Source organism: Thermothielavioides terrestris, chromosome 5, assembly GCF_000226115.1.
Source record: "Thermothielavioides terrestris NRRL 8126 chromosome 5, complete sequence".
Classification (NCBI taxonomy): Eukaryota; Fungi; Ascomycota; class Sordariomycetes; order Sordariales; family Chaetomiaceae; genus Thermothielavioides; species Thermothielavioides terrestris.
Genome location: NC_016461.1, coordinates 2,448,351 through 2,475,634, shown reverse-complemented (window position 1 = coordinate 2,475,634; position 27,284 = coordinate 2,448,351). Strand labels below are relative to the sequence as shown.

General features: G+C 60.1%; 11 protein-coding genes across 11 annotated transcripts; 7 read left to right on the top strand and 4 right to left on the bottom strand.

The window, feature by feature from the left end:
- Positions 1-513: 513 nt before the first annotated feature.
- Positions 514-2,014, top strand: THITE_114821 (uncharacterized protein; the record flags this gene model as incomplete). The annotated part of the gene is made up of 5 exons (XM_003656774.1): positions 514-533; positions 623-662; positions 715-731; positions 1,263-1,619; positions 1,684-2,014. Coding segments are annotated over 5 exons (765 nt in total), but the record flags the coding sequence as incomplete, so codon positions are not given.
- A 2,518-nt stretch (positions 2,015-4,532) lies between these two features.
- Positions 4,533-6,184, top strand: THITE_2121992 (uncharacterized protein). Its single transcript, XM_003656773.1, has 2 exons — positions 4,533-5,478; positions 5,531-6,184. The coding sequence occupies exons 1-2, from the start codon at positions 5,309-5,311 to the stop codon at positions 6,117-6,119; spliced, it is 759 nt and encodes a 252-aa protein (XP_003656821.1). The 5' UTR covers positions 4,533-5,308; the 3' UTR covers positions 6,120-6,184.
- THITE_2121990 (uncharacterized protein) lies at positions 6,132-8,422 on the bottom strand. The gene has a single exon (XM_003656772.1). It carries the CDS (start codon positions 8,011-8,013, stop codon positions 6,250-6,252), a length of 1,764 nt encoding a protein of 587 aa, XP_003656820.1. The 5' UTR covers positions 8,014-8,422; the 3' UTR covers positions 6,132-6,249.
- Position 8,423: 1 nt separating this feature from the next.
- Positions 8,424-9,582, top strand: THITE_2121987 (uncharacterized protein). Its single transcript, XM_003656771.1, has 3 exons — positions 8,424-8,628; positions 8,700-8,946; positions 9,068-9,582. Exons 1-3 carry the CDS (start codon positions 8,623-8,625, stop codon positions 9,349-9,351), a joined length of 537 nt encoding a protein of 178 aa, XP_003656819.1. The 5' UTR covers positions 8,424-8,622; the 3' UTR covers positions 9,352-9,582.
- Positions 9,583-9,772: 190 nt separating this feature from the next.
- On the bottom strand, positions 9,773-11,176 carry THITE_163820 (uncharacterized protein; the record flags this gene model as incomplete). The annotated part of the gene is made up of 3 exons (XM_003656770.1): positions 10,524-11,176; positions 9,941-10,457; positions 9,773-9,863 (listed from the first exon to the last, which is right to left on the bottom strand). Exons 1-3 carry the CDS (start codon positions 11,026-11,028, stop codon positions 9,773-9,775), a joined length of 1,113 nt encoding a protein of 370 aa, XP_003656818.1. The 5' UTR covers positions 11,029-11,176.
- Positions 11,177-11,499: 323 nt separating this feature from the next.
- Positions 11,500-13,115, top strand: THITE_2121985 (uncharacterized protein). Its single transcript, XM_003656769.1, has 2 exons — positions 11,500-11,875; positions 11,946-13,115. Exons 1-2 carry the CDS (start codon positions 11,681-11,683, stop codon positions 13,014-13,016), a joined length of 1,266 nt encoding a protein of 421 aa, XP_003656817.1. The 5' UTR covers positions 11,500-11,680; the 3' UTR covers positions 13,017-13,115.
- Positions 13,116-13,743: 628 nt separating this feature from the next.
- THITE_2097275 (uncharacterized protein) lies at positions 13,744-14,789 on the top strand (the record flags this gene model as incomplete). The annotated part of the gene is made up of 2 exons (XM_003656768.1): positions 13,744-14,381; positions 14,458-14,789. 2 exons carry the CDS (start codon positions 13,744-13,746, stop codon positions 14,507-14,509), a joined length of 690 nt encoding a protein of 229 aa, XP_003656816.1. The 3' UTR covers positions 14,510-14,789.
- An 895-nt stretch (positions 14,790-15,684) lies between these two features.
- Positions 15,685-17,788, top strand: THITE_2121983 (glycoside hydrolase family 18 protein). Its single transcript, XM_003656767.1, has 4 exons — positions 15,685-16,106; positions 16,158-16,256; positions 16,312-16,550; positions 16,626-17,788. The coding sequence occupies exons 1-4, from the start codon at positions 15,775-15,777 to the stop codon at positions 17,426-17,428; spliced, it is 1,473 nt and encodes a 490-aa protein (XP_003656815.1). The 5' UTR covers positions 15,685-15,774; the 3' UTR covers positions 17,429-17,788.
- A 952-nt stretch (positions 17,789-18,740) lies between these two features.
- Positions 18,741-20,118, bottom strand: THITE_114830 (uncharacterized protein; the record flags this gene model as incomplete). The annotated part of the gene is made up of 2 exons (XM_003656766.1): positions 18,741-19,478; positions 19,552-20,118. The coding sequence occupies 2 exons, from the start codon at positions 20,116-20,118 to the stop codon at positions 18,741-18,743; spliced, it is 1,305 nt and encodes a 434-aa protein (XP_003656814.1).
- Positions 20,119-21,426: 1,308 nt separating this feature from the next.
- Positions 21,427-22,880, top strand: THITE_2121980 (uncharacterized protein). The gene has a single exon (XM_003656765.1). The coding sequence runs from the start codon at positions 21,574-21,576 to the stop codon at positions 22,585-22,587; it is 1,014 nt and encodes a 337-aa protein (XP_003656813.1). The 5' UTR covers positions 21,427-21,573; the 3' UTR covers positions 22,588-22,880.
- Positions 22,881-25,616: 2,736 nt separating this feature from the next.
- On the bottom strand, positions 25,617-27,069 carry THITE_2121977 (uncharacterized protein). Its single transcript, XM_003656764.1, has 4 exons — positions 26,683-27,069; positions 26,422-26,627; positions 26,048-26,353; positions 25,617-25,973 (listed from the first exon to the last, which is right to left on the bottom strand). Exons 2-4 carry the CDS (start codon positions 26,488-26,490, stop codon positions 25,845-25,847), a joined length of 504 nt encoding a protein of 167 aa, XP_003656812.1. The 5' UTR covers positions 26,491-26,627; positions 26,683-27,069; the 3' UTR covers positions 25,617-25,844.
- Between the last annotated feature and the right edge of the window lie 215 nt (positions 27,070-27,284).

The window sequence follows — 27,284 nt, the reverse complement described above, 5'->3', positions numbered from 1 at the left end:
CTACCACAGCGCGTCCTCTGCAGCGGGGTTTTGGATGAGATGATGCTTGGTTGCCGAGACCTCCCGAGATGGACGACAAAACGACCGAGCAGAGGCGCCTGCCTGGACAGATTGGCCGTGTTTGGATAGCTCCTCCGTCCCAATAATTGGATTCAGCATGCAAGATGTGCTGGATGCTGACCTCGCCTACGTATCATATCGGACCCGAACTATTGTAGCAATGTCGTCAAGTCTTTGACTGTTCGACTGCTGCCCTGTTGGTCGCAGCAGCCGTTGCAAAGCGACCAAATCACTGTGGAAGGTCGGACGGCAGTTGTTGGTGCTCCTTGAGAAGCGCGGGCCGGAGGTGATCGGCTGCCCAGTCGAGAACAAGGGAGGGAGCGGTTTCAGAAGGTCACTTGCTTAGGGACCTATGTACACTTATTGTGCCCGGATTCTCGCACTGGCCAAGCCCGGGCCTTCTCGTGCACTCCGCACATGGTACGTAATTTCTATACAAAACATTACCGTTAGTCATCATGGAGGCGCATTGGGTAAGGTCCGAAGCTGCTGGTTATACTAATAGGTAATCCCTACTCCTTACGAGTTGACTACCTACTTTGAACGCTGAACCCATCCCCAGCTTCGGAAAGCAGCAACAAAACAACCGCGGCATAGGTGATGTAAGTTATTTTCCTTGAAGCGTTGAGTAGCAATTTCCTCCTATAGGTATAGGTAGATCTTTCAGGTATGTAAGCTCGGGAAGGTATTTTTCCTAGTGCCATCGAAATTACGAATGTTAACCGCTTACTCCCTGCTATAATTGCTGCTATTTTACGTTATGTGTATCTAATATATATACTACAGAACTGGGCGGTTAGTGCGATCCTCCTTTTAGCTGCCAAGCAGGGGTCCTCCTTAACTAATTGTTACTGCTCTCCACCTCTTTGGCCTTGCAATCCTCCTCTTTAGTCTTAACAAATAACAGATACAGGGTACAGAGCTGTTAGTGATTTTTCCTTCCCCTTCTATTGGCTTACGGCTAAATCGTCATTTCCTTTCCCTGTTGTTTTGTTTTCCTTTTTCCTCCTTTTCTCTACGCGCCTACATCGTGGGCTCCGCGCCTATACCGTGGAACCGGGGGAGCCGTACATAGGAGCCTGGGCAACTGGGCTAGCCGTAGGCAGGTAGGCATCTAGGGGAGCCGCGGCCAGGTGGGCAACCAGGCTAGCCGTACGTAGGGTATACCGTGGGCGGCACCGGGGCTACAACGCAGGCACCAGGGCCACAACGCGGGCACCAGGGCCACAACGCGGGCACCACGGCCACAACGTAGGCACCGAGGGCATACCGTGGGCATCGGGGCACAACGCGGGCACCAGGGCCACAACGCGGGCACCACGGCCACAACGCGGGCACCACGGCCACAACGCAGGCACCAAGGGCATGCCGTGGGCACCGGGGGCTCAACGCGGGCACCAGGGGCACAACGCGGGCACCGGGGGCATACCGTGGGCACCGGGGGCACAACGCGGGCACCGGGGGCACCAGGGCCACAACGCGGGCACCGGGGGCATACTGTGGGCACCGGGGGCACAACGCGGGCACCAGGGCTATAACCCGGGCACCGGGGGCTCAACGTAGGCACCAGGGGCACAACGCGGGCACCGGGGGCTCAACGTAGGCACTGGGGGCACAACGTAGGCACCGGGGGCATATCGTGGGCACCGGGGGCACAACGCGGGCACTGGGGGCACCAGGGCTACAACGCGGGTACCGGGGCCACAACGCGGGCACCAGGGCCACAACGCGGGCACCGGGGGCTCAACGCGGGCACCAGGGGCACAACGCGGGCACCGGGGGCATACCGTGGGCACCGGGGGCACCGGGAGGCACCGGGGGGGCACCTATGGGCACCGGGAGGCACTGGGGGGGCACCTGTGGGCACCGGGGGCACAACGCGGGCACCGGGGGCATACCGTGGGTATCAGGGGCACAACGCAGGCACTGGGGGTATAACGCAGGCACAACGTAGGTAGGTAGGCAACTGTGGGAGCCGTAGGCCGGGAGGCAAGCCGTGGGCCAGGAGTACGCAGGTAATGCAGGTAGCCAGTAGTAACAGTAAGCAAGTCATGTGATGTAAAAATGCAGACAAAAACCCACGAGCCCGCGAAGCGGGCTCCAAACCCCTTGTTGTATGTTGACTGGTAGATACGTAAGGTACCGTATATTTGGGTAACGTCACGGCAACGTTACCCCATGGTTGCGACCCTCGAGCACACACCTTGTGGGCCAACTGAAACCAGAGGCCAGCTCTATCCGGGGAAGAATATTCACACTCCCTTCCGGTCTCCAGATTAAACAACGTTCCGATGTTGTGCGACGCCACTGTCAGTCCCGAAAAAGTACGGATTAGCTAAAACTCGAGGCTTCCTGCTGCTCACTAATCTAATGTTACACTACAGGTAGCCAACAAACTCGGTATCTAAACACGTACTACGATACATGTACCTCGATACGCCGTCGCAGGAGTATCCATGCTCCCGCCTCAGGTTGTTTCGGGCGAATATTCAGATCCAACCGCCACCATGATCTCGGGCCGCCTTCCCTTCCTGGAAATCGCTTACTTCTAATGATGGCGCAGTTCTTGTTGGCGGTGCTGATGTTGGCCAGACCTGACCAGCCAACCTCTGCTGCTGGACGGGGTCTTTGACCGCTGCGGTTAACTACTGGACGGCCATGAATTCCAATCATCAGCCCGCTGCTGAGCAAAAAGGCCTCAGCCATAGGTGGCCAATAACGCGACCCTCTCTCCATTTACGGTCAACCGGGAAAAGTAATCAGTCGGCTTTGTGGTGCAAGTCTCTTCCCGACGCATACAAGTCGTTGGCGAGGTACGGTGTACGATCTACACCCGGACTCGCTTTGCGATCTTGCCTCGGACGTCTGGTTTCCTTTCACCTGGGATGACACTGTGGTACTCTTCAGCCTCTCAAAAATCCACGTGTCCAATGCCGTAGTCCAGCTTTGCGTTCCTTGGGTCACCAAATAGGGGAGCAGAAAGCTGGCCGGCTTCTAGCCTATAACCGTGTGCACAGCGAGCAACCACGCATTGGCTGGACCAGATGGGATAGCTGGCCCCCTACCAACCATTCGGCGTTCGATGGCAAACGACGGTTAACGCCTCCGAAAGATGTTTGAGCTACAAGATGAAGTGCGCAGACGAGTTGCTGGGGATCTGCTGACGAGCACCTGGCCTGCATCTCGTTCACGCGGTCTGGTTTCGGTTGGCAGAACGTTGACCTCGCTTAGGAAAACTCTCGAGTCTCCGAGAGGATTCGATATCGATGTCCCCGTCCTCGCAGGATCTATTGGGCCATATATATCTCCGTGTTGCCACCACCGTTGGTCACGAGCTTTGTTGCAGTCGAAGCAGCCCCAATCCGTCAACGTCCCGCCACACCAAATCGTCGACGGAATGGTTAGTGGCAACTCGACGATTGCATTGGGCCCCAGTCCTGCAAACCAACCAGCGAGGCAGCTGTTGCTTCCCAAGTGGCCCGAAAGCAGCTTTATCCCACTAGTAGCCTGGTGCTGTGTAACGAGCACGGAATGATCTGCACATATTTGGACATGCCTAATGCGTACTCCGTACTTAGTGTACACCACTCTCAGCTTTTCGCAGCCGCCACTGTAGGGCTAGAACTCGGTGCTGCAGACGGGAGTGGCGCATGGGATGTGATCCTCCCGAAGGGATCGGCAAAGTTCAGCCGCACGCAGCGGTGCGCAGCTCTCGGCGCTCACTGTTTGGCATAATGGGAACGGTGCCATGCATCGTCCAACGATCCAAGCCGAAGTGGCAAGTGGATGTCTAACCTCACTGAACCGTTCTGGCCTGTAAAGTTCTCAAGGCCACTTTATGGCATGAGACGTGAGCATGCATGCAACCGCAAACCCGTAGTCTTGTGGTTGAAAGAGCAAGATCGCAGGGAAGACTGAAGAGAGGGAAGAGACCACAAAGATTAAGTCACCCCGCCAAGCCCATCCCATGTTGTCCATTCCGTGTAACTCCAGGCCCAACACCAGCCTTCACTTGAATCACCCCAGCAAACTGAGTGGCGGATTGCCATCTCCGACACGGATCATTGTGTAGTCCAGCAGCCCAGATGATCCATAACGAAACCCCAGCGCCCCTCGAGGAACCATGATGCGTCCCATCCCGCATAGCCATGCCACAGTCTCAAGTAGCCCATGCCTCCTTCAATCCCCTTACTCGCCATGCTGGCCAGCCTTGATCTCAGCAATCAGCCGCAGCAGCTTGCCCTCCAGCTCGGCATCCGTGCCCTTAGGATACTGCTTGGGATGAGGCGGCGGCGGAGCCAGCGGGTCGGGATACTCGGCTATGTTTTCCACAAGTCAGCTTTGTCTTCATCTTCTTTCTCTCTCTCGCACCCTTTCACTCTTTCTCTCTCTCCATTCACCAAAGTGGATCACACTCTGGACCGGTAAAGTTGTAGCTTGATGGGAGAAAGGAGAGTGATCGCGGGTAGGCAGGACTCACCAACGCTGAAGTCCTGGTCCTGCAGCCGGTTCTTATAAATCGCATACTCCTCACGGAAGTTTTTGGTGTTCCAAGGTTTTGCTGTCTTGGATTTTTGTTGTCGCTGCTGCTGGTCTTGTTCTGAGACGAGCGATGCAGAGGAAGAAGGTTTCGCCGGGGCGGCTGGCTCGTACTGATCCTCGTCGGAGCCCATCTTAGATGCCGGTATATCGCTGGATTCGGTGTTGTCGGTTGTTATTGTTGTCGTTTTGGTGTGCTCTTGGTCAGTCCAGCTCAACTCAGTTGAGTACTCCGTAAATGTTGACACCTGATGCTGGAAGCTGTGGGTTGAATCACAAGGGTGTTCACAAGTTTGAAAGGGAATGAAGAAGATGTCGCCTCAAAATTATAAGGCGTTTATTGTCCGAAGTGATCAAGGTAGCTGACTTCAAGGAGAACTGAAGTTGTTCAAGGTTTCCTTGGTACTTTAGTGAGGGAAAGGTACAGAATACCTTAGTGCTTGTCCCACGATCACTGGATGCCTGGAAACCCCCATGGAGGGGTGTGGAGGGGTCGAGAGCGGGCGTACTGAGGTAAATATGGTCCGTGCGCAGTCAACCTCCGCGTAAATGATGCGGTTTTGGGGTTTTGGTCCTTCAGACGTTCCAGGTTGTCCAGTAGACCTCTAACAACAGTGCCTGTTCGCTCCCCACATCCACCTTCAAGGCTGCTGGACACTTTTGAATACCACCAGGCACAACAGATGGCATGCACGAAGCCAACGGCACAATGGGACAAGGTGACAAGATTCCCAATGTCTGGGACGACGACGATTGGGAGGTGCAGGCCGACCGCGCTGCAAAGGAGGAGTCTTCCAAACCTGAGCCCGAGGTGCCTCTAACACACGCCGAGCGACTGATGAAGCATGCCGAGGAACAGCGCAAGCTGTGGGAATCAGCGTATGTTTCGCACAGCCCGAGCTATCACCGGGGTTTCTGACCTCGGTTACAGGGAGGCTCCCGAAGAAGTGCCCTTCTTCCTCCCGACCACCAACCAGGTCCCTCTCGCGACGCCTTTCAAGCCCGCAGTGAAAGTCCTCAGTCGCAAGCCGGCCCCTCAGAAGATCGTCAAGCGAGACCCTGTCACAGGACTCGAGCAGCTGACAATTCAAGACGATAACGAGGAGGATGAGGCTGGAAATAAGAAGCAGGAGTCCGCGGAGGAGATCCGGAAACGGCAACAACGCGAGCTCGAGGAGAAACAGCGGCGCTACGAGGAGGCGCGGGCGAAGATCTTTGGGGACTCCAACCCTTCGTCTGGCCAATCCACTCCGCGCACCGGCACCCCACCGTCGGGGAGTGAACCACGACAAGCTCCAAGGGGACGAGGCCGGGGACGTGGTGGTGGTGGTAATGGTGGTGGCCGGGGCCGTGACAACGATAACGGGCGGCAGGACCGGGCGGCAGCCAAGCAACCAGCAAGCCGGCCGCGGCATGAGGGAGCTGTACGACCCTGGCTACGCACCCAAGCCGGGATTCAATATCCAGAAACGCGTCGAGCCCGCTGGTCAGCCCGGGAACCAGCCAGGCACACCCCGTGAAGAGGACCAGATTATACGCGCGCCTAGGGGTCCTGACGGCAGTGGAAGGGGAGGGTTCGGTTTCGCCAGACGAAGAGGCGAGCATGGTTGATTCTCTACCGCCGCTATGCAATGGAAAGACAACTACCCACTACCAACCGCCGCCTATCTTCCCCGCCAGCTGGACCACCCGCTCAGTGTCGCTGATCTGCTTGCCCACGTCGCTCACGACCTCCCGATAGCTCGTGTATACCAATCTATCGACCTTTATGCCCGTTATGTCCGACCAATGCGCCAGGGTATCTCGAATCTGCGAAGGAGAAATGCCAGCAACAAGCTTTATCGAAGAAGGACCGTCGGCCGTTTCGGCGACGGTATCGGGTACCGAATCTGGTTCCTCGGCAGAGAAGTACGCCTCATCGACTTCGGCCAGCCAGGCCTTCTGCTCGTCAGGCCCTGGCTTCCCGCCGAAGCTCTTTCGGTCGACGATGACCGGATCGTCAACCTTGATTTGCCCGCCTCCGTTGGTGCAGCCGCCGGGACAGGCCATGACTTCGACATAAGCGTATTCCAAGCCTGCCGATTTGCCGCCAGGCCGTCTTGCACCACCGACCGGCCTCCCGCCAGGCATGCGGGAGGGCCTCGCCGGCTTTAGCTTCCGGACAAGGTTCTGGATGTTGCGGAAACCGTAGTAGCGCGCCGCCTTGAAGACGGTCTCGCCGGACGGGTTAACGACGGCGTAGTCGACGACGTCGGCATTTCTGCCGCGCGTCATCTCGATACGGGACCCGGGATGTCTCGACTGGACGTCGTGCAAGATGAAATGCAAGTTGCCGCCGGACGTGCCCGCATCCCGCCGTTGTGTGCGTGGTTGTGGGGGGAATAAGAACTTGTGGATGACGGGATCGGGAAACGCAGGTTGCTGCTTGGATGCCGACTTAGACAGGCCGAAGAAATCTATCCCCCTCGACTCGGCCAGCATAAGGATCTCCTTGGTCGTGATGACGCAGTCCACGTCCCGGACTCCCTTGCCATGCTTGCCCTCGCCTCCCCACACAGCATCAGTCAGCTCTTCCCGACTCGCCTCCAGCTTCTTATCGAAACACGGCATCACTGCGAGATGCCATATCCTGTCCGGCGCGATCCCCAACACCCGGCTGAGCGTGGTCTTCAGCAGCGTGCCCATCAGCGCCTGCGGCGACTTGACGCGCGACAGGTGCGGCAGCACGTACGGATGCGTTTTCTCCGCGTAGCACACCCACCCGGGGCACGACGAGGTCAGCACAGGCGCCGTCGGCCTGTCCCCGCCGGCCCCATCCTCGCCGAGCACCTCGTCCGACCCCAGCACGAGACAGGCCTCCCGCGCCGCGTTGGTGTCGACCACCCACGTAAACCCGTTCCCGTGCTTCCCGCCCGCCGCCAGCCCCGCCTCGCCCTGCAGCAGCAGCGCCTCGATCATCCGCCCGGCCTGCTGCGCCGTCACGCCGCCTCCGCACGCGGCCGCCAGGCCGGCGCGCGTCTGCGGCGAGACGCTCGCGACGAACAGCTTGGCGGCCGGGTCCTCCAGGCCGGAGACGGAGTATGCCCCATCGCGGTGGCGGTCTTGTGTGAGCCGCAGCGCCGGCGCCGCGTCCAGCACGCTGAGCACTTCGTTGTGGCTCTGCAGGCTGACCAACACCGCCTCGGCGGAGGTGACGCAGCCCGAGCAGGCGAGGCAGTCGGTGAGGGAGATCTTGGCTGGGCCGCCGCCGGCTTGAGCTTGCTGTGGCTGCTGGCCGTCGAGTATGACTTCGTGCTCGAGGGATTGGGGTTCCGAGGACGGCGGGGCGGTCGGGAGGGTCTCGATCGGCTTGATGCAGGCTACGCCGGGGCTGATGAAGTCGTTGAGGTCGTCGGCGGAGAGGATTGCGGACATGGTAGGCAGGTTGTGACTGAGTTCGGCGCGGCGGCCGCGTGGAGTGATGGGGGTTTGAGGAGAAGTTGCGCCGGGCCGAACCCCGCGGCACAGGGGATTTTTGAGATGGTTATTCCAACCGAGAAGTGGGCGGGTTCTGGGGAGTCTTCATGTGAAAACCTGATGTGGACGGAGAGGGATAAGAGTGGAAGCTCCGCGGGGAGATTATGTGGTGGTTTGCTCCGGAGATGCACAAATTTGGGGTGACTTTGATTTGCTTTGAAATGGCATGCGTCTCATGCGACATCGGCTCTCCCATGGTGGCGGTTTTAGTGCCCCGCTGATAACGAGGACCCGCGGGTCTAGCCCGCAGATTGCCGGCACGGTGCCAATCACAGTATCAGTATTACAACTCTTCCCTCAATGACGTAGCATGCCATCAGGGATACCGCGAGCTTCCTTTGTGAAGTACGGATTAAACAGGTCCAGTCTGGGCAGACTGCGATGGAGTTGGGATGCAGTCAGCCCGTTTTTGATACCGCTGCTCTCATATCCGGGATGTAACATTCTCCCGGTGTCAACTTCGGGCCAAGCACTGCAGTATAAGCTCTTAGATACTTTACCGAAGCCATGGATGTAAGCTGACCCTTGTATTCACCTTCCTCATCCCCAAGACATGAGACCTAACATATCCTACCTACTTTCAGTCCGTATCATCCTACAGCGTCGCCAGCCTGGCCTGGCTTGGCGCCCAAGCCGTACCGCTGATTATCTGGCCCTCCCTCGTCAGCGCCCTTCTCCGCGTCGACTTGCCCCAGCAAGGCGCGCCATACAGCGTCGCCAATGCAGCCCTGGAGCAGTATTTCGCCCGCTGCTTGGGCCTTTCCCAGCTCGCCTTAGGCGGCCTGCTCCTCGTCCTCTCCGGCACCCTCCCGCTTGATTCCATGAAAGAGGGTACGTCCTCCACCACCGGCCCCAGCCTCCACCCCTCCCCCCCTTATCCTCCCCCAAGCCTAACCCACCTCTTTCGATCCCCATGCTAAATTACCCCCCCGTCCACCGGGCCTCCCAACAGCACCAGATCCAACCGCGCCAACCCCCACCGCCAGCGCGGCCGTGCTCGTTTCCGCGCTATACCACGCGGCGACGGCCGCGTACTCGTACGCGCGCTACCACGCGACCGGCCAGCTGGCCTACATGCTCGGGTGTCTGGGCGGGAGCGCGCTGGCGACGCTCGGGCTGTGGGTGCTCATGTTCGCGGGCGAGCGGAAGCGGCGGGTGAGCCGGCGGACGGGGGCGGACAAGAGCACGAGCGGCTGGCCGTTTAGGAACGCCGTGGCGGACAAGAAGCGGCGGTGAACTGACTGGTCGTGGTCGGGTTTGGGGGTGTAAAGTTGGTTGAAGCCAAAGCGCGGGGTCTGGCTGAGCTGGGCCGGTGGCTTGGTCTGCTCCCAGTCTGGGGTGTCACTTGGGAATGGGATCTCTCTCCCCTCCTTGGCTGGGGAGGATGTTTCGTAGCAAGCCGAGGTTGAGGACACCTCAGATTGACATTCACTAACGGTCCAAAGGCCGACTTGTGGTGCCTTTCGTATAGTGTTGAAATCGTCAAAACCCCATCTGATATCTATCCCGCTCCCACTGCCCTTGTTACTCCCAAAACTCCTCGTGAACAAAACCAACCAGACGCCCCCCTTGCCCAGTGAGGTTTCTTGATTCAGAAACCACCAAGCGGCCCAGGCCCTAGGAAATACACTCGATTGGGTCGACAGCACCTGTGCCGTCAGGGCGCCCAGTCGCCCTCCATGCCGGCCCACGCATCGCATGTGTTGCACGATACTCTGCCCAGCACGTGCCACTCTCCACACGCGAAGCTGCAAGCGCTGGTCACCAGGAATAGACCTCGGCAACGCATCGGTAATGCTCTCCAGAAGCACGCGTGGTCCACTACGACTTCTCCCCGCCGGCCACGGCGACGTCGGCGTCACCCCCCTGCAGCTTCCGCCGCTGCTCGTACCAGGCCTGCTCGCTCTGCACCACCTGGTCGAGCAGCGCCTCCTTCTCGAGCCACTCCTGCTTGTACAGCTCCTCCCAGCGGCCGCACTCGGCGCGCAGCCGCTCGCCCTCCTCCTCGGCCCACCGCACCTGCAGGCGGCACAGCTTGGCCAGGCGCTCGAGCGGCATGGCGAGCTCCTGGGGCGTGAAGCCCTGGTCCTCGGTCAGGGGGGTGAACATGTCGGCGGCGGACGAGTCGTCGCCGGCGCTGCCGTCGTCGACGGCGTCGTCCTGCCCGGCCGCGTGCGACTGCGGCGTCTTGATGATGATCTTGAGGTTCTTGGTCTTGCCCGCGCCCGCGGCGCCCTGCATGCTCTTCGGCACCGGATCGGACGGCCGCAGCGCCTCCGTCTCGTGCACGGTGCGCATGTGCTTGGCCAGCGCGTCCGACCTCGTAAAGGCGCGGTCGCATTCTGGGAGGAGCGGTCAGTAAGAGTTGGGGAGTCCCTTGATGCGGGAAGAAGAACCCCGAGACGTACCCGGCAGGTAGCAGTAGAACGGCTTCTCCCTCGTGTGGCTCCTCATGTGCGCCTTCAGCGCGTAGCCACTCGCGTGCGGCATGCTCTTCCTCGAGCAGCCGACCCATTCGCACGTATATTTCTTTTGCCGGCTTTCGATGTGGTCGTTGTGGATGTGCTCTACCAGCTTGTCCATGTTGCCCAGGTCCCCGGCCCTGCAGCCTTCCCAGGCGCAGACGGTGATCTGCTCCTGGAAGTCATCCTCATCCTGCCGCGCATTGACGGGCGAGCTGGGCACGTCGCCGTCCGTGTCCGAGGAGACGTCGGACATGCCCTCGAGCGGGTCCGGGTCTGCGTCATGGTCCTGCGCGGCGGCGGACGGCGTGTTGGAGCGGGCCGTGATCTTGAGGCGCTTCGCGGGCGGCCCGTCGTCCAAGACCTCGGTCGCCTCGTCGGGAAACTCGTCCTCGGAGGAGGACATGGATGAGAGCGGCGAGTCATCTACTGGAGAATCTGTTCGGGCCATTGTTATAGGAGAGGGGTGATTCGATGCGTGTGATCCGTTGGCGGACGCTCGTTCCGGCCACTATGTCCCAGTCAGGGTTGGGACTCGCGATCACAAGGGGCGGTTGTGGCAAGGTCAAGAGAATAAAGGTCGGGGCAAGAGATGTTCTGCACAATTGACGGCGAACGGTTCAACGTTGATGGGTGTAGCGACTGGGAAGCGAGGCTGGTAGCTGGTATCTGTTAAGCGTCCGGATGAGATCCTGCGCAGCGCAAACATGCACTGTCTGGTCAAGCCAGCGCCAGCGCTGCGGATAGCTTATCGTTAGCACGATTAGCTGCACACGCTTATTCGCGATCCTCGCGCAGCGCGAGGTCAGCAGCAGCATTCTGAACGGGGCCCACAAGCCACCAACTGTCAACAGCTGTCAGCTGCCTTGCGGTGTTCTGGCCTGCACCAGGCACCCCTGGGAGGGGGGGCAACCTGCAGGGTCTTCCTGACACTGAAGTTTACCCCTCCCCCACCATAACAAACAAATACCGAGTTCAGAGTCGAGACACCTGCGCCCCATCCCGCAAAGCACAACTTCTCCCCTCGTGCGACTCACGCCAAAGCTGTGCGATTGCAAGTATCCCGGCGACTACGCCTGCATATTGCTTCTACTGTCTTGACAATGGCTCCGTCGACCAAGATCTTCTCCCTCGAGGGGAGGGGTCTGAAACTGGACACGGCTGAGGACCTCGAGACTCACATTGCCGACCTCCGCGCCATGGACGATGTTGAGGAGGTGCACCTGCTGGGCAACACGCTGGGCGTTGGCGCTTGCAAGTTACTCGGCGAAGTGCTTGCGACCAAGAAAACGTTGCGGGTAAGCCATGGAGCTGCTGTGCTGTGGCCCAAAATCGCAACTGCTAACCGCCGCCGACACACTTCCTCAGGTTGCCAATCTCGCCGACATCTTCACCGGCCGCCTACTCAGCGAAATTCCTGCCGCGCTGTCTTCGCTCCTGACCTCGATCCTGAACCTCCCGAACCTCAATACCATCAACCTCAACGACAACGCCTTCGGTCTCAACACGCAGGCGCCGCTGGTCGCCTTCCTCTCGGCGCACGTGCCGCTCCAGCACCTGTACCTCAACAACAACGGCCTGGGCCCGCACGCGGGCATCCTAATCGCCGACGCGCTCTCGGAGCTGCACGCCAGGAAGGAGGAGGCGCGCAAGCAGGGGCAGGTGGTGCCGGACCTGGAGACGGTCATCTGCGGGCGCAACCGGCTCGAGAACGGCAGCATGACGGCGTGGGCCAAGGCGTTCCGGCTGCACAACCGGGTGCGGGAGGTCAAGATGGTGCAGAACGGCATCCGCCAGGAGGGCATCTCGCACCTGCTGAGCGAGGGCCTGCGCCACGCGTCGCGGCTCGAGGTGCTGGACCTGCAGGACAACACGTTCACGCTGCTGGGCGCCAGGGCGCTGGCCGCCGTCGCGCCCGGCTGGGCCGACCTCGTCGAGCTGGGCGTCAGCGACTCGCTGCTGGGCGCCAAGGGCGGCGTGCTGCTGGCCAAGGCGCTGGGCAAGGGGAAGAACAAGAAGCTGCAGATCCTACGGCTGCAGTACAACGAGATCACCGCCCAGGGCGTCAAGGCGCTGGCCGAGGCGGCAGCAGAGGCGCTGCCCGTTCTGCGGAAGCTGGAGCTGAACGGTAACAAGTTCACCGAGGAGGACGACTCCATCATCGCTCTGCAGGACCTCTTCGAGGCGCGCAAGGAGAAGCAGGCCGGCGACGTCGTGGTCGAGGACGACTGGGGCCTCGACAGCCTGAGCGACCTGGAGGAGGAATCGGAGGCTGAAGAGGAGGAGGAGGAAGAAGAAGAAGAAGGGGAGCCGGACACTGAAGAGCTGGCCGAGAAGCTTATCAAGGAGGCCGAGGAGGCGCAGGAGGAGCCGGTTATCCAGGTGAAGGACAAGGAGGTTGATGCGCTTGCAGAGAAGCTGGGGAAGGCGGCGATCTAAGGAAGGTTGCCGCTAGAGAGAGGACACACATCCGGACGGAGGCAGACGATACCCAACACGACTGGTAGATGGGAGTTTTGGGGCGGTTATAGAGCAGGTATCATCGGGTTGGATGCTGGCTGGCTGTATGGTTAGATACGCCGTAGCTTGGAGAGCATGCAACATGGACGTCCTTCGATTCAGGGCCTTGCATGCCGCTACATAGTGACGAGAAAGGTGAGCGCAGCAGTTGGCGAGTGCCCATCATCGTTGGCAGCTCTTTCTAGGTCCTCTGAGCCACTGCGATTGCGCCGTTGCGACATCTCTGGTACGTGGGCTCTGTCCAGGCTTTTAAGGAAAGCTCCCGCGACACAACGAACGGTGCAGGTGATTGATCGTTGAGGCAACGCGACTGCGCAGAGTTCGTGGCGTGATTCCTGGCTGTTGCCCGCTTATTGTCCTGGATCACACCACCAGTTGAAAGCTCCCGGGCCGTAACTGCTCCAAGGTCCCTCCCTCAGGGTGAGGGGCCCCTGAGAACCGACATCATACTTCAGTCATCCCATCCCAACAGAGCCACACCTCAAAGCACATACTCGAGTTCCGACACTCACGGTTTAGCATAAAAGCCAGCCCCTTCGAATCCAACCGCACTTTGCTTAGAGTTACCTACCTACCTTGAAACAAAGCTGACCCAAAACCTACCACAATCTTCTCTGTACAGAAACACAAACACAAGAAAAAGCCCATGGCCAACAGCTTCCTCCCCTTCGAACCAGCCGGGGACTCGGTCATCGAGATCCTCTGGGACGTCGCGCTGGCCTTCTTCGTCGTGCGCCTGGCCCTGCTCTACGCCGCGCTGGTCTTTGGCACCGCCCTGCTCCTCTCGGCCCTCCTGCACCGCCTCCTCGCCCCGGGAACAACAACAACAACAACAACCCCATCCCCATCCCTACCGCTCCCGCTCCCGCTGCCGGCGCTGGTCCTCACCCTCTCGGCGATCTACGCCAGGCTCCTCGTCGTGCGCTGCGAGGTGCCGCGCGCCGCCTGGTTCCGGCTGGCCATCGGCGGCGTCGCGGCCGCCGTCGTCGTGCTGGCCGAGGCGCTGGCCGGGCTGGTCGGGTACGAGGTGCTGGGCGGGGGGGCGAGGGGGATCGGGGAGTGGGCCATGGGCGGGTGGCGCAGCTGGGTCGGGGTCATGGTTGGGTTTGCGGCGATGCCCGTGCTGTGGATGGGGTTGGAGGGCGGTGGTGGTGGTGGTGGTGGTGGTGGTGGTGGTGGTGGTGGTGGTGGTGGTGGCAAGGCGGAGGGGGAGGGGAAGGGGCGGTTGGGATTGGTGACGGAGAAGGGGGAGGGGAAGGGGGAGGGGAAGGGGGAGGAGGCTGCGTGAGTCGCTACCTATCTCCGTTGGGGAATGTTTGGTTTGGTTCGTGATAAGGGGAGAGCTAACGTGAAATCGCAGACCGCAGGCTGATGTGTCAGAAAAGAAGACAACGGAGGTGCAGCAGGGTTGAAGAGGACGTGAGGTAACATAAGTATCGGGAACGCTTGGTGAGATGTGGGTGTAGAATGCAAAGGACCTCATGAGGTTGGCGTTGTCAGACGCAGTGCCTGCCGTCGATACCTACGTATTTGGAGTTCCATATTCGGAGCTTGGTTGTTACCTCCTCAGGTTGTTCTCTCATGGTACGGCGTTACGGTGCTCAGGTGTCTGGCTTTTGAAACTGCGAGGGGATGAGGAAAACCAGCAATGGATAGGGACGGTTTCAATGAGGGAGGATATTGGATGTTGAGGCTCCAGTCATTCATCGACGCAGGAGGGTTTTTGCAAAGGGAATCTTAGGGCATGTATAGTATGTAGCATGCCAAGGTTGTTTTTGTTGTTGTTGTCGTCGTCCGGGTGTGAAGTGAAGACATAAGGGGCTAGCAGTGAGTTGCACAGAAGTGCATGACAATCTCGGCAGGGCTAGTTATGCCATGCTTGCATCTCCCTGCTGTGATCGCCAGCTGCGATCTCCCGAGCGCCACATGGCGATCCCACTGCCGGTTCTTCGGCCTTCATAAGCTATAACCGGTATGGCATCCTGCATGCTTCGTTGGACTGCACCGAAGATTGCGGGCCTCCTGCATATCGCAAGCCAAGCAGGCTTCTGAAATCCCGGATATCCGGCCAGGCGTCCCTTTCTTTAGAGGCCGACGGCAATAAGGCAGTCAAAGCGGCCGTTATCGTTCCTCTTCTCATATAACGTATAACCGGATGTATGGAGTGGTAATGCCGTCTGGGCTTCTCCCGCATCATCTCCCGTCCGTATGGCCTATATCCCATTCCGCGATATGCCATGTCCGTTTCCATATCTCTTTCCCCAGGGGACGATCCGTTTCTTGGAGATAGGGACCTGTGTCCCGCGCGCGTACTTTTGCTGAAACATTCCTCATCTTCCCTTGCGGGCCGAGAGGCCCAGGCTAAAACCTGGCAGAGCACCGGCTGGCCGTTGCTTCAAACATGTGCTGGACCGTGTGATCGTGGGACTTCATTTGCTAAGTGCCCCAGTGGTGGTGGTGGGGGTATTCCATTCCTGAGTTGTCGAGGGTTGTTGGGTTGGGTCGCTGTCATGTCGCCATCACAGTCATTTAGACACATTCCTTGAACTGGCGCGCAGGGCAGTGACTGACTCTTCTTATACCTCCCCTCAGCAGGCCCTGTCCTCCCCTGTGGCCTTATTCCCCTCCCTTCTTACGGTCCATACAGCTGAGTTGGTCTCGCAGGCTGGAGAGCAAGATGTTGTTTTCCTTTTTCCTTCTCGTCGCTCCCTTTGTATTGCTGTCCACAGCATCGACCTTGCCAAAGAGTGTTCGCCTCGGCCCCGGAGAGGACGGTCAAGTGCAATGTGAGGGCGCAACGGTGACAGAAACAGTATGGCTGCCTGAGCCTACGCAGATGGCGGCCTCCAAGGGGGAAGGGGGAACCACCGCGGCTGCTACAACCAACTCTCCACCAGCACCATCGTCAACCATGCCACTCTTTGTATCGCCTGAAAACGCAACCGTTGCCAGCGGTAACGCAACTGCCAGGGTGGTGACCTATCGCAATGCTCTCTACTTCACCAACTGGTTCGTTCCCCGACTCAAAGTCGCCCAGAACTAGTCCGCTCACGGTTTCAGGGGCATCTATGGGGCCAACTTCCAACCCCAGCAGCTTCCAGCGGATAAGCTCACCCACGTGCTCTATGCTTTCGCCGACATCGGGTCCGATGGAGAGGTGTAAGTGCGAGAAACGGTGGCAGAGCCAGGCGCACCCGACTAACAAGACCAACAGGAAATCATCCGACTCCTATTCGGACCTCGAAAAGCACTATGCCACGGATTCGTGGAACGACAAGGGACAGAACGCCTACGGCTGTGTCAAGCAGCTGTACATCCTCAAGAAGAAGCACAGACGGTTGAAGACGCTCCTCTCCATCGGCGGCTGGACATACTCTCCCAAGTTTGCCCCAGTTGCCGCAACCGAGGACGGACGCCAACGCTTCTGCAACTCGTCCGTCACGCTACTGAAAGGTAAGTTCCCGACGCCCGCTCGGCCTGAAAGAACACAATCACTCAACTCACCCACCCCGCTTAACCCATAACCAGACTGGGGCTTCGACGGCCTCGACATCGACTGGGAATACCCCTCGAGCGCAGCCGAAGCCCAAAACTTCGTGCAGCTGCTGCAAACATGCCGGCAGGCCCTGGACGCATACGCCGCCGCGCACGCGCCGGGGTACCACTTCGAACTGACGGTCGCCGCGCCGGCGGGGCCGCAGAACTACAACACTTTGGACGTCGCAGCGATGGACCCCCTGCTGGACGCATGGCACCTGATGGCGTACGACTACGCCGGCCCGTGGGACTCGACGACGGGCCACCAGGCGAACCTGCACGCGAGCGCGCGCAACCCGCTGGCGACCAAGTTCAGCACGGACCGGGCGGTGGCCGACTACATCGGGCGCGGCGTGCCCGCGCGCAAGCTGGTGCTGGGCCTGCCGCTGTACGGGCGCGCCTTCGAGGCGACCAAGGGCTTGGGCCTGCCCTACGCCGGCGTCGGCCCGGGCTCGTTCCAGCCGGGCATCTGGCTGTACCGCGACCTGCCGCGCCCGGGCGCCGCCGCCGTGCTGTACGACGACGAGGCCGGCGCGAGCTACAGCTTCGACGCCGAGACGGGCGAGCTGGTCTCGTACGACACGCTGCGCAGCGCCGCGGCCAAGGCCGAATATCTGGTCCGGAAGGGCATGGGCGGCGCCGTGTTCTGGGAGGCGAGCGGGGATAAGGTCGGGAATGCGAGCTTGGTCGGCGCGCTGGCCGGGGGGATGGGCAGGCTGGACACGGCGCAGAACTGGTTGGCCTATCCGGAGAGCCGGTATGATAACATTCGGTTGGGCATGCCAGGGGAGTGAGGGGAAGAGGAAGGAAGAGGGGTGGCTTGGGAGGAGGGAGATATTTATTGTGGAGGGCGTTTCCTGTGTTGTAGACTTACTTGGTCTTCTTCCTTGGGCTTTTGGGTATCGGTCATGTTCAGATTTCTATTCACTGCGTGGCTGGTACCCTGTCCCTTCCCCCAAAAGCATCTCCGTTGGGGTACATGTACATGACACGATAGAGTTCTCTGGCTGGCAACTCATTATCCACCCTCGGTTCTCGTGCCTCGGTGTCTTCAGATGCTTTGTTTGCGCAAGCCATCCCAAACACTAAGGTGGCCATGTTTACGGTTGAGCCGTGTGCTGGAATCCTGGGAGACAGTCAGTGTCTTAGATGGCGCCTACATCTGAGACATGTGCTGGCCGTTCCCTGATTGATAGGAATGAACATAACGCAGTCTTCCTTGAGATCTTCAAATTGACGCTGAGACAGCCCAAGCCTGCCAGAGCTGAACTGGGTCCGTTATGGCTTTTCTCAGAGAGGCCCGGGGGGTGGCCGACTTACGCAGGAGTTGAAGTTGCTGGGTAGCGTCCCTGCCTTCCTCGCACTGCTCCCTTCCAACTCACATGTATCGATACACAGAGCACTGGAAACAGTCCGCTCCATCTCACCAGACAAGTCCTACCTATTGTGTAATTTTAAGGCTATGTGCCGAGATATAAGCATAACGCAATTTTCCATAACCCCGAGGAAGCATTCCCCCCTACCCCCGAAACCACCCACGTTTCGGACGCACGGAACGGCAGCTGACCGAACTCTACGCACCGGAACGGCAGCTGACCGAACTCTACGCACCAGACTGGCACTATATCGTCTGATGTAAGCTAGAGCGCCGCAGCTTGGAGAAAACCTGCGGGTGATCGAAAGCAGGGTTCCGTGTAAGCCATTTGCCGGCCTGATGGCGGTCGCGCGAATCGTTGATATTCTTATTGTTCAGGCACTTATCTGAGCACCACTCAAATACTGTAATCCGTACCGCTCCCTTATTCACATCCCAATCATAAACAGGGCTCTCTTGGGACCCTGCCGAGAGACACCATTGCCTTATTGGCCCTTCCAAGTCGGCGACTCCGTATCTTGCCAGCCTTCGCCATCCCGCCGCGCACACCATCAGCCAGGCCACAGACCGTAGCTCAGTAGAGTAGACAGACGGATCCCAGATAGCGAACCAAGAGAGCAAAAGGAAATGTCACCCACTCTAACTGCCAGCAGCATATGGCACAGCCACGAATCCACGTTATCCCCTGTCCCCTGAACCCAGCCCCAGGAAGAAAAAAGAGGATGCAAAATCTACATCATCAACACGCTCAACAGCCCCACCGCGCCGGCCACAACGGCCACGACCACGCCCCTGGCCCCAGCAGTGGCGCCCCGCTCAGACCCGGCGGTCACCGCAGTCGCGGTGGCGCTCGCGCTGCTGGAATTGCCCGCCAGCTGCGCGATGCCGCTCGTCTGCGCCGCGACGGCCGTGACCAGCGTGCTGGTCACGCCGTTGTCGACCGTCGTCAGCGTCGTCAGGGCCGCCTCCGCCGACGACGTCAAGCCGGCCGTCGGCAGGGAGGACAGCACGCCGTTGTTGTCATTGGTGGCGGTCGTGATGGTGGCGACGTCGGTGGGCAGGGCGTTGGGCAGCGGCTTGAGCGAGCCGCCTGTCGTTTCCGAACCGGAGCCGGAGCTGGAGTCGCCGGCGACGTTGGGGAGGGGTTTCAGGGACGGCGAGGAGGAGGCGCCGGAGCCGGAGGTCTCGCTGAGGCCCGGAGGGGTGAAGAGGGTCTCGGAGGGCGATGCGGTCGCGTCGGTGGGGAGCGAGGTCAGGCCGCTGGTGGGCTGGGTGATATCGGAGGTGAGGGCATCGGCGCCGCTGGTGAGGGCGGAGGTGGCGGGGGTCTGGGTGAAAGAGCCAATGGCGGCCGCGTCGGTGGAGGTTGACGAGCCGGCGGCGATGTCGGCCGCGGTTGTGTCGCCGCTGAAGGGTGTAAAGGAGGCGAGAGCTGCACCGGTGGTGGATGGTGCGGCTGACGTAGCAACCTGCAGACCCCGCAAGCCGATGGTTTAGCTGCGTTTCCTGACCTGACCCCTTGAGCACCCAGACTAAACATACCGAAGTCGCAAGGTTTGATTGATTCGGCAGTGGTTTCAAGGCTAGGCCAGCCGTAGTACTGCTGAGCCCGGGAGGTTGCCTGAGTCCGCCTGCCGCACTCTGAGTCGTAACAACGGCCGGCTGCGTTCCAATGACGGTGGCCACCGACGACACAGCCACGGATGATTGCAAGTCGGTCGACGTAGCGACGGCACCCCCAGCTCCCAGGATGGGCAAGGGCTGAAGCGAGGCGGGCGACGCGTTGGCTTGCAAACCCGGCGGTTGCTTCAGCCCTCCTGCTGCCGCCGCGGAGTTGGCGGCGGCGACGGCGGACGCAACGGCAGCAGCACTCGACTGTTGGGCCGCTAGAACCTCGGGGGGAATTGCACCACTTGTCTGCGCCGAGTTGGTAGTGGTCTGTATCCGCAATTTGTTCCCATCGTGCGTTCCCGAGTTTCTCCCCGATCCCGTCCCGGAGCGAGAGCCCGCGTTTGAGAGCGTGCCATTGTTCCTCTGAGAAGCCGCAGCCACATCCTGGAGGGCGGTTGCCAGGAGCACTGTGACGAAGGTGCTCGTTGAGAGATACATCATCGGCGTCGTACACTTGTGATGGGGATTGTAAGGTGAGTATTAAGCCAGGCTGAAGCTGGCGCTCTTAAAGATTGTATCGATGAAGGGCGTGTAAAGATCGTAGAGAAGCAAACAATTACGCTGACCTGCAGTCAAGAAGTGAACGACGGAAGGAAAGAGAGCTGACACCACAGGAAATGGATGGTCAAATCGCGAAGGCAAGGTGAACAAGGAGCCTGCCGGGTAATAGGAGGATATATGGCGGCAGGACCTCTTCACGCGATCCGCGACATGCCGAGCATGAGCATCACTGCTCGAAGGCATGGCCCCGGTTCGGTCGCGGTACTCTCCCTGAAGCGATATCGAGAGGTGCGGACAAGACGCAGGGCAGGCAAGTGTCCGTATCCCGCTCATGGGAACATGACAACAGGGGTTGCCGCCTCTCGGCTCAGGCACTGCTGCCGTCCCGCCAAGAAGCTGTCAGGCACGCCCATCATGAGATGAGTGCGCTTCTGGAACATCCGTTCATGCTCCGGCTTGGGCATTGCGGCTCGACGAGGCAGGAGGTGGGATGGGACCGGGGGGCTGAGCGAGCTCTGACACGCAGCCCTGCAGTGATGAAACCGGCATCCCGCCGAGACAAACTCTCCATGTTAGCGGCGATCAGGGGCAGCCACCAAAATCGCTAGCGAAGGGCGATGCAATGCAATGCACGAGCGACAGCATCCGTACATAGTGTATGTACGATACTGCAATAGTCAGGTTGAGATAAGGTTAAACGACTCGCCAGGGCCGTGAAACCTCGGCCCCGGTCGACGGCTGCCACTTGCACCGGAGAGGTCAAGGCGTCGCATACACTGAGCCGTCTTTTGGCGCGAACCGAGGGTGAGGAGGGCAAACCATAGCAAAAATACAGATGAGGACAATGAACATGTTGCTCTCGGACTCGGCGATTCAGTGTCGCTGGCGCCTTCGGGGGTTATTCGGCAGGTAGCCGGAGCTTGCCTAAACAGAAGGCAGCAGCAACGAAACAGAAAGAGGGACGTGCCGTATGAGTTACGCTTCTGCTCACACTCTTCCTCATCTCGAGGGGTGGCCGCAATCTCTCAACTCTCCAGACCGGGCCATGTCTCATTCCAAGTTCATGTTTGCCGATTGGGATGTTGTGGGGAGCGACTTCTTTAAAATGACAACCCTGATTCTTTAGAATGACAACCCTGAGGTGGGGAGGAGGGGAGGTTGGTTGATCGGCCCACACGATCTGGAGAAGGTGGATTCTAACTTCTTAGCTTCGTCTTGGCATGCTACCAGAACGGGAGTTCTGCCGCTGCACCCCGCCAAAATCTGCGGGCTTGTCCGATCTCAGGAACCTGGAAGCTAACGCGAACGTGAACCACAGCAGTGCTCATCCAGCAATCGAAACATCCGCCCAATTTCGACTTATTCTACAGGCGCATCAACCTGAGCAACACAATGGGCTGGTTCGACGGCTGGTTCGGTTCCGACAACAGCAGCTCCGACCCGCTGCGACGGCTGGACCCGAAGCTGCGCGAGTTCCTGGAAAGGGAGTCGCCCGTGAAATACAACAGCAGCAGCTCGCAACAGCCACCCCAGCAACAACAGCAAACACAATCAACCTCCTCCCAAGATAGCCAACAACAACAACAACAGAACCAACCCCCACCCGTACCCCCGCAATCCCTCTACCAAGACGGCCGCTACGCCCACCTGTGGAAGACCTACCGACCTCTATCGGTGGTCGAAGCAGAAACCAAGACGGACAGCGAGAAGCTGGCGGACGTGCTGGAGGCCTTCAAGGAGCGCAAGGCGAAGATCGGGCGGGCGGCGCTCGAGAACTGCGCCGACGAGCAGTTCAGCTGGGCCGAGTGCATGCGGGGCGGCAGCTGGTCCGCGCGCGCGACGCTGTGCCGCGCCGAGGTGCAGCGCTTCGAGCGGTGCTACGCCGCGCAGAGCCGCCTGCTCAAGGCGCTCGGCTACCTGGGCGTCGCCGGCCGCACCCCCGAGGCCGACGAGGAGATCCAGATGCGCGCCGACGAGCTGTACCACCGCATGCTGGCCCAGGAGAGGGAGATTGAGCGCGCGCGCGAGGAGGGCAGGGAGCCGCCCGTGTTCCCGCCGCTTCTGGACGGGGCTGGGAAGGATGCTGCTGGTGCTGCTGCTGGTGCTGGTGCTGGTGCTGGCCCGACCCCGGCAGCGGATAAGGCGCCTGACGGGCTCGAGCCGGGCCCGGCCACCCTGGCGGCCTGGAAGCAGCAGCTGGAGAAGCTACCGCCTGAGGATCGCGAGGCCGAGGAGCAGGCGCTGAGGGCCGAGTATAGGGCGAAGGCCGAGATGGCGGCCAAGATCCAGGGAATCTGGCAAGAGCAGGCGAAGGAGAGGGAAGCGCGCAGAGCGGAGGGCAAGGAGACCATTTTCGACAAGTTCGCGGGGCTGTTTTCGTCCTTGTCTGGGCCGAAGTCGACATGATGATCTGATCTACTTGGAACGGCATTTTGTACGAATAATACGTTGTACAATCATCCACCATGCGTTATGGGTACCAAGCACCAAGCTCATCAGATCATACTTTCATCGCGTTGGTATTGATTGTCGCTGCAGCGACGCGTCCTATCTGCCCTCTAGAACGGCTGCTGCCCGCTCCAGAAAGGCATTGAACTCCCTGATCTGCTTCAACGCCCCGCCCCCGTCACTCTTGGTGCATGCCTGATCCGCCACGCGGCTGATCAGCAGCTCCAGGTTCGCCAGCTCCGCCTTCTTCTGCTCTGCCGGCGACAGCTCCGGCGCCGCCTGCCCCTGTTCCACCGCCAAGTCGATGTCGTGCATTGCCGACGAGAGAGATATGTGACGCTGGCCAAACAGTCAGAACGCCATTAAACCCAAAGCAGGAAGAGGAGGGGAAGAAAAAAAAATTAAGGGGAGAGGCAGAACGCACCAGAGCCTCCTTGCTCTCGGCCTCGTGCCTGATCCGTATCGCATCCATCCGCAGCGCCACCTGCTCTCTCTCGGCACGGATGCGCAGGATCTCGTCCCGCAGCGCGAGCTTCTCCTTTTGCGCCGCCCGCACCCTCTTGCGGAGCGCATGGAGTGTGTCCAGAGCGATCGTCTACAGCCAGCCGGCGTCAGTTCTCGCAGTCATGTCATAGCCACCAGACCACCACACCATCGCACTGTCTGCCCGGCAGAAGAAAACTTACATGCTCCAGCAACCTCGTCCGCAGCTCCTCCTGGAACGCCTCCAGCGCCCGGTACATGGTCTTCTGCTCCCTCCTGGTCGCCGCGTCCTCGGCCGCCCGCCCGCGCTCCTCCAGCTTGGTCAAGTACGCCTCGATCAGCTCCTCGCAGAGCTTCGAAAGGACATCGACGGCGTTGACGCCTCCGCGGTTCGCGAACGGGATCTCGCCGTTGAGCAGCTCGGCGCTTGGGTCGTGATCGCCGCCGCCGGAGTCCCCAGTGACGCGCGGTTTGGCGAAGCGCTGGACTGTCACCGGGACGGAACCCGACTCTTCCTCCCCGTCCGTCTCGCTGACTGGCTTTCTCTTCTTCTTTGCCGGCTTCTTCACTCCTGCTTTTGGCTTCATCTGGTCCTGGGCTCGGGGTTGCGGTTCCAGTTCGGGTTCTGGGTGAGGTTGGGGTTTCGACGGCGGTCTGCCTTTCCGCGCTTTCTTGGCAGGCTGCTGCTGCTCCGCGGGGCTGGCCGGCTCTCTCCTCCTGCGCCGTCTTGATGCCCGCGCTTCTTCCATCAGCCCCGAGTTCAACTCTGGCGATGGAGCCGGCAGGCTCCTCCGAGGGCGCTTCCTCCCCAACCGCCGCGCGGCCTCCTTCTCGTCTACTTCTTCCGCCGCCTCCTCCTCTTGTTCCGGTTCTTCTGCCCCTCCTGTTGCACCCCCCACTTCGGCGTCTTCATCCTCGCCCGCCAAGGCGGTCGAGTCCTCGCCCACTCCCTCCACCGCCTCGCTCTCAGCAACGCTGCTCCCCGACAGCCTCGCGCCTGGCGGCCTCCCCTTCCTCTTCCCCCTCTCCACCACCTTAGGCGACCCATCCGTCGCCGACCCCGCTCGGCCCGACACCACAGACGCAGCCGCAGCCGCAGACGCAGCCGCAGCTGCACGCTCAGGCTCGGCACCCGACACGGACATCCTCGCGCGCCTCAGCTCCCCGCTCCGCCGCGTCCTCACCCGCCTCTCGATCGGTGACGAGCTCCCCAGCGCCGCGGCCTCGCCGCCCTCGCCGTCGCCGTCCACATCCTCCAGCACCTTGTGCAGCAGCGTGCTCGACCCGACGACGGGCGTGCCGGCGCCCAGGCGCAGCGGCCTGCGCCGGCCGCTGCCGGGGGCGTCGGCGGGGCTCTCGGTCACCTCCATCTCCTCGTGGCCGGCGCGGGCGGTTACGGGGTGGCGGGGCGGGGAGGAGGAGGGGTCGAAGGAGAGGCGTTTCGTGGCGGAGATGACGCTGGAGAGGGGCCCGCGCGGGGGTTGGGTTCGTCGTTGGGCGGGGCGCGTGGAGGTCGTCGGCTGGTCGAGGGGAACGGGCGGTGCGTCGATCATGGGTTGGTCTTCCGCTTCGGGCTCTGCCGGTTCTGCGGGGCGAGTCGGGCGAGGCAAGGAGGGGGATCGCTCTAGGATGGCGGAAGGCGGCGCGGGTATTGTGCTGCCGCCCTCGGTGCTGTGGTCGGGGATGTCATAAATATCGCGGCCGGTGGCAGTCGGCGGTGCGGTCGTCGGCTGGCTCGGGTGCGGGGCATCGCGATCGAGGTGTTTCCGCTTTGCGGAGGTGTTCGGGGTCGGCCGTGCGGTGAGGACCGGCGCTGGGACTGGGACTGGAGGTCGAGGTGGCTCCTCGGTGAAAGGCGGCTCTTCAGGTTCGTCTAAGTGTTCCTCTGCAACAGGGATAATGAAACCAAAATCGACGTCTCCGACATTGTGTTTCCTAGCTTCCTGGTCAACATGGGAGCGCTGCGCGAAGCTGCGCAAGTCTGCGCGCATCGTCTTACCCTGCCCCGCGCATGCGGTCCCGCATCCGCTCTTGTCCTGTACCCTGTCAGTATTTAAGTATCCAGCAATTGATCGAGAGCGAAACGGATTGGACATACTGGTCGCCATCTTCTTGATTAGGTAGATATGGCAGCCTAAGCTCACATTCCGACGGAGCTGCGCGGCGCCAAAGGGCAACCTCTCTGTGAACCAAGAGGAGATGGGAGTTTGGCAGTGTGACGCGTTTTGGGGCGTCAACACGCGATGTTGCAGGGTTCAAACCACTAACTTAGCATTAATGTGGGGGGCACTAATCACTGGGCTGCCAAGCGGCGTGCCAATCCGGCCCGGGGTGTAAGTTAGGTCTAACCCACTAAGGTACCTTAGTTATTAGGTACCCAGCGGTTCAGAACATCAGAACGCAAAACATACAAGAACATGGAGGGCTTCGATCACGCGCGCAACTCGACTGCCGAGGATGCCATAAGATTTTGTTTTTTCAGAATAGCTCTACGCTTGGGGCAGCCGACTGCCAAGCCGGATCGCTCCCGGCCTTGCCCAGGTCAAAAATAGGGCACTGAAACTACAGAGCCAGGTATTTATTGCATTAACGCTAACGCCTTGCTGTCCTCGCGGGATTAAGCATACAATTCTCCCTTCAGCGTCACCTGTGTTCCGTCCTCGTCAAACCGGAGGCTTCGGCCAGAGAGGGTTAGCTGAAGTTGGCGGGTGAAGCATCCACGAGGGTGCGCCTTACTCTTGTCCGGCTTCATCCAACGCCGTCACCCCGTACTCCGCGACTAGTAGCTCCCGGGACCGATACGGAATCCTGGCCGGAACTCCTTCGAAGGTCGTCTTCTGCAGCGGGAAGAGATACGTATCCTGGTTCGATCAGCTTCTCCTGGACCGAGGCACTCAGGGGCTAGGAGTTAAATGGGGTAAGCAGAACATATTACCCGGATTTCACTGCCGTCCTTGCAGCTCAGCATGCCCTCGCCTCCGGGGTGGGTCAGATTATACCGGACTGCGTACACGTCGATGGAGAGACCAGTCTCGATGTCGGTCCACCGTGCGTCGACTGGATCCAGCCCCTCGGGCGGATCGCGGTCCCTGGCATGCCGGCTCAGTTGCAGCAGGTATTTACGGCCATTTGGCAGGTCGGGGTTCTTGAAGTAGAACGTGGACATGTTGTAGTATGCGGCGAGGAAGAATATGCCGAGTTCTGAGACCTGTACGCTGATGTTCAGGTCTCCGGGTAGCACCTTGTGGACTTCCGTCTTAGTGTTGTCAAGTCGCAACGGTACCGTGGTAGGGGCAAGGAAATGCGTACGCGCTTGTCCCGCCACCACCCGAGCAGCGTGCTATGCATCAACCAGGTTTCGACGCCCAGGTCCTCCATGGTGGCCAGATATGTTTGGGCAAGGCTTTTCATCGCCGTTGCCTGCTCAAGGGACAACGGCTTCAGGTGAGGAAGCCTGGATGAGTGTCAACGGTCGGTATTGGAGAAGGACGGATATCCAGGCTTTTACCTCGAGCCTGCGGGGCGCCCCGATTAGCACATCATCATGGGCTTTGAATCAAAACCACTGACCTGACGGTTGCGCTGGTAGATCATCATCGTGTTTCCTTGCCTGCTGAAGGCCAAGAGTACCACTGAAAAACAGAAGCGCTGGTATAAAGAACAAGACGCGGAAAAGCATGGTATGTAACCCGAGCAGTGGGTGTCAATTGCTCCTCCAGGACGTCGCAAAGGACTGAAGAAATTGTAAGGACGACCAAGATTAAGAGATTATGATGGTACGCTGCGGACGGGAGGCTGCGAGATAAATTCGACGGTAATCTACGGGTACCATCTCTAAGGGCCCAATCCGGGACGACCCGCGCCTGGCACAGCGATAAATCAGGTACTGCATAACGTCTCACATAGAGACTTGATGACGACATGCGAAATCAGGGCAGACGGGTCCTCCCCTGTGCTAGGTAGGAAAGCGGGAAGGAGCCGCCCACTACCCGAAACCCGAGCAGCGGAAAGTGTGTGCCGTGCACCAGAGACCTGGTAGTTGAAGGATAACAGGACATCATACGCCAGAGCCAACGTCCGAGAATCAAATCTGCAGTTTGTGTTACCTCAGATCCTCGCCGTGAGGATATCGGCCCGCGACTGGACTCAATGTTGTGTAGACGGCCGTAACT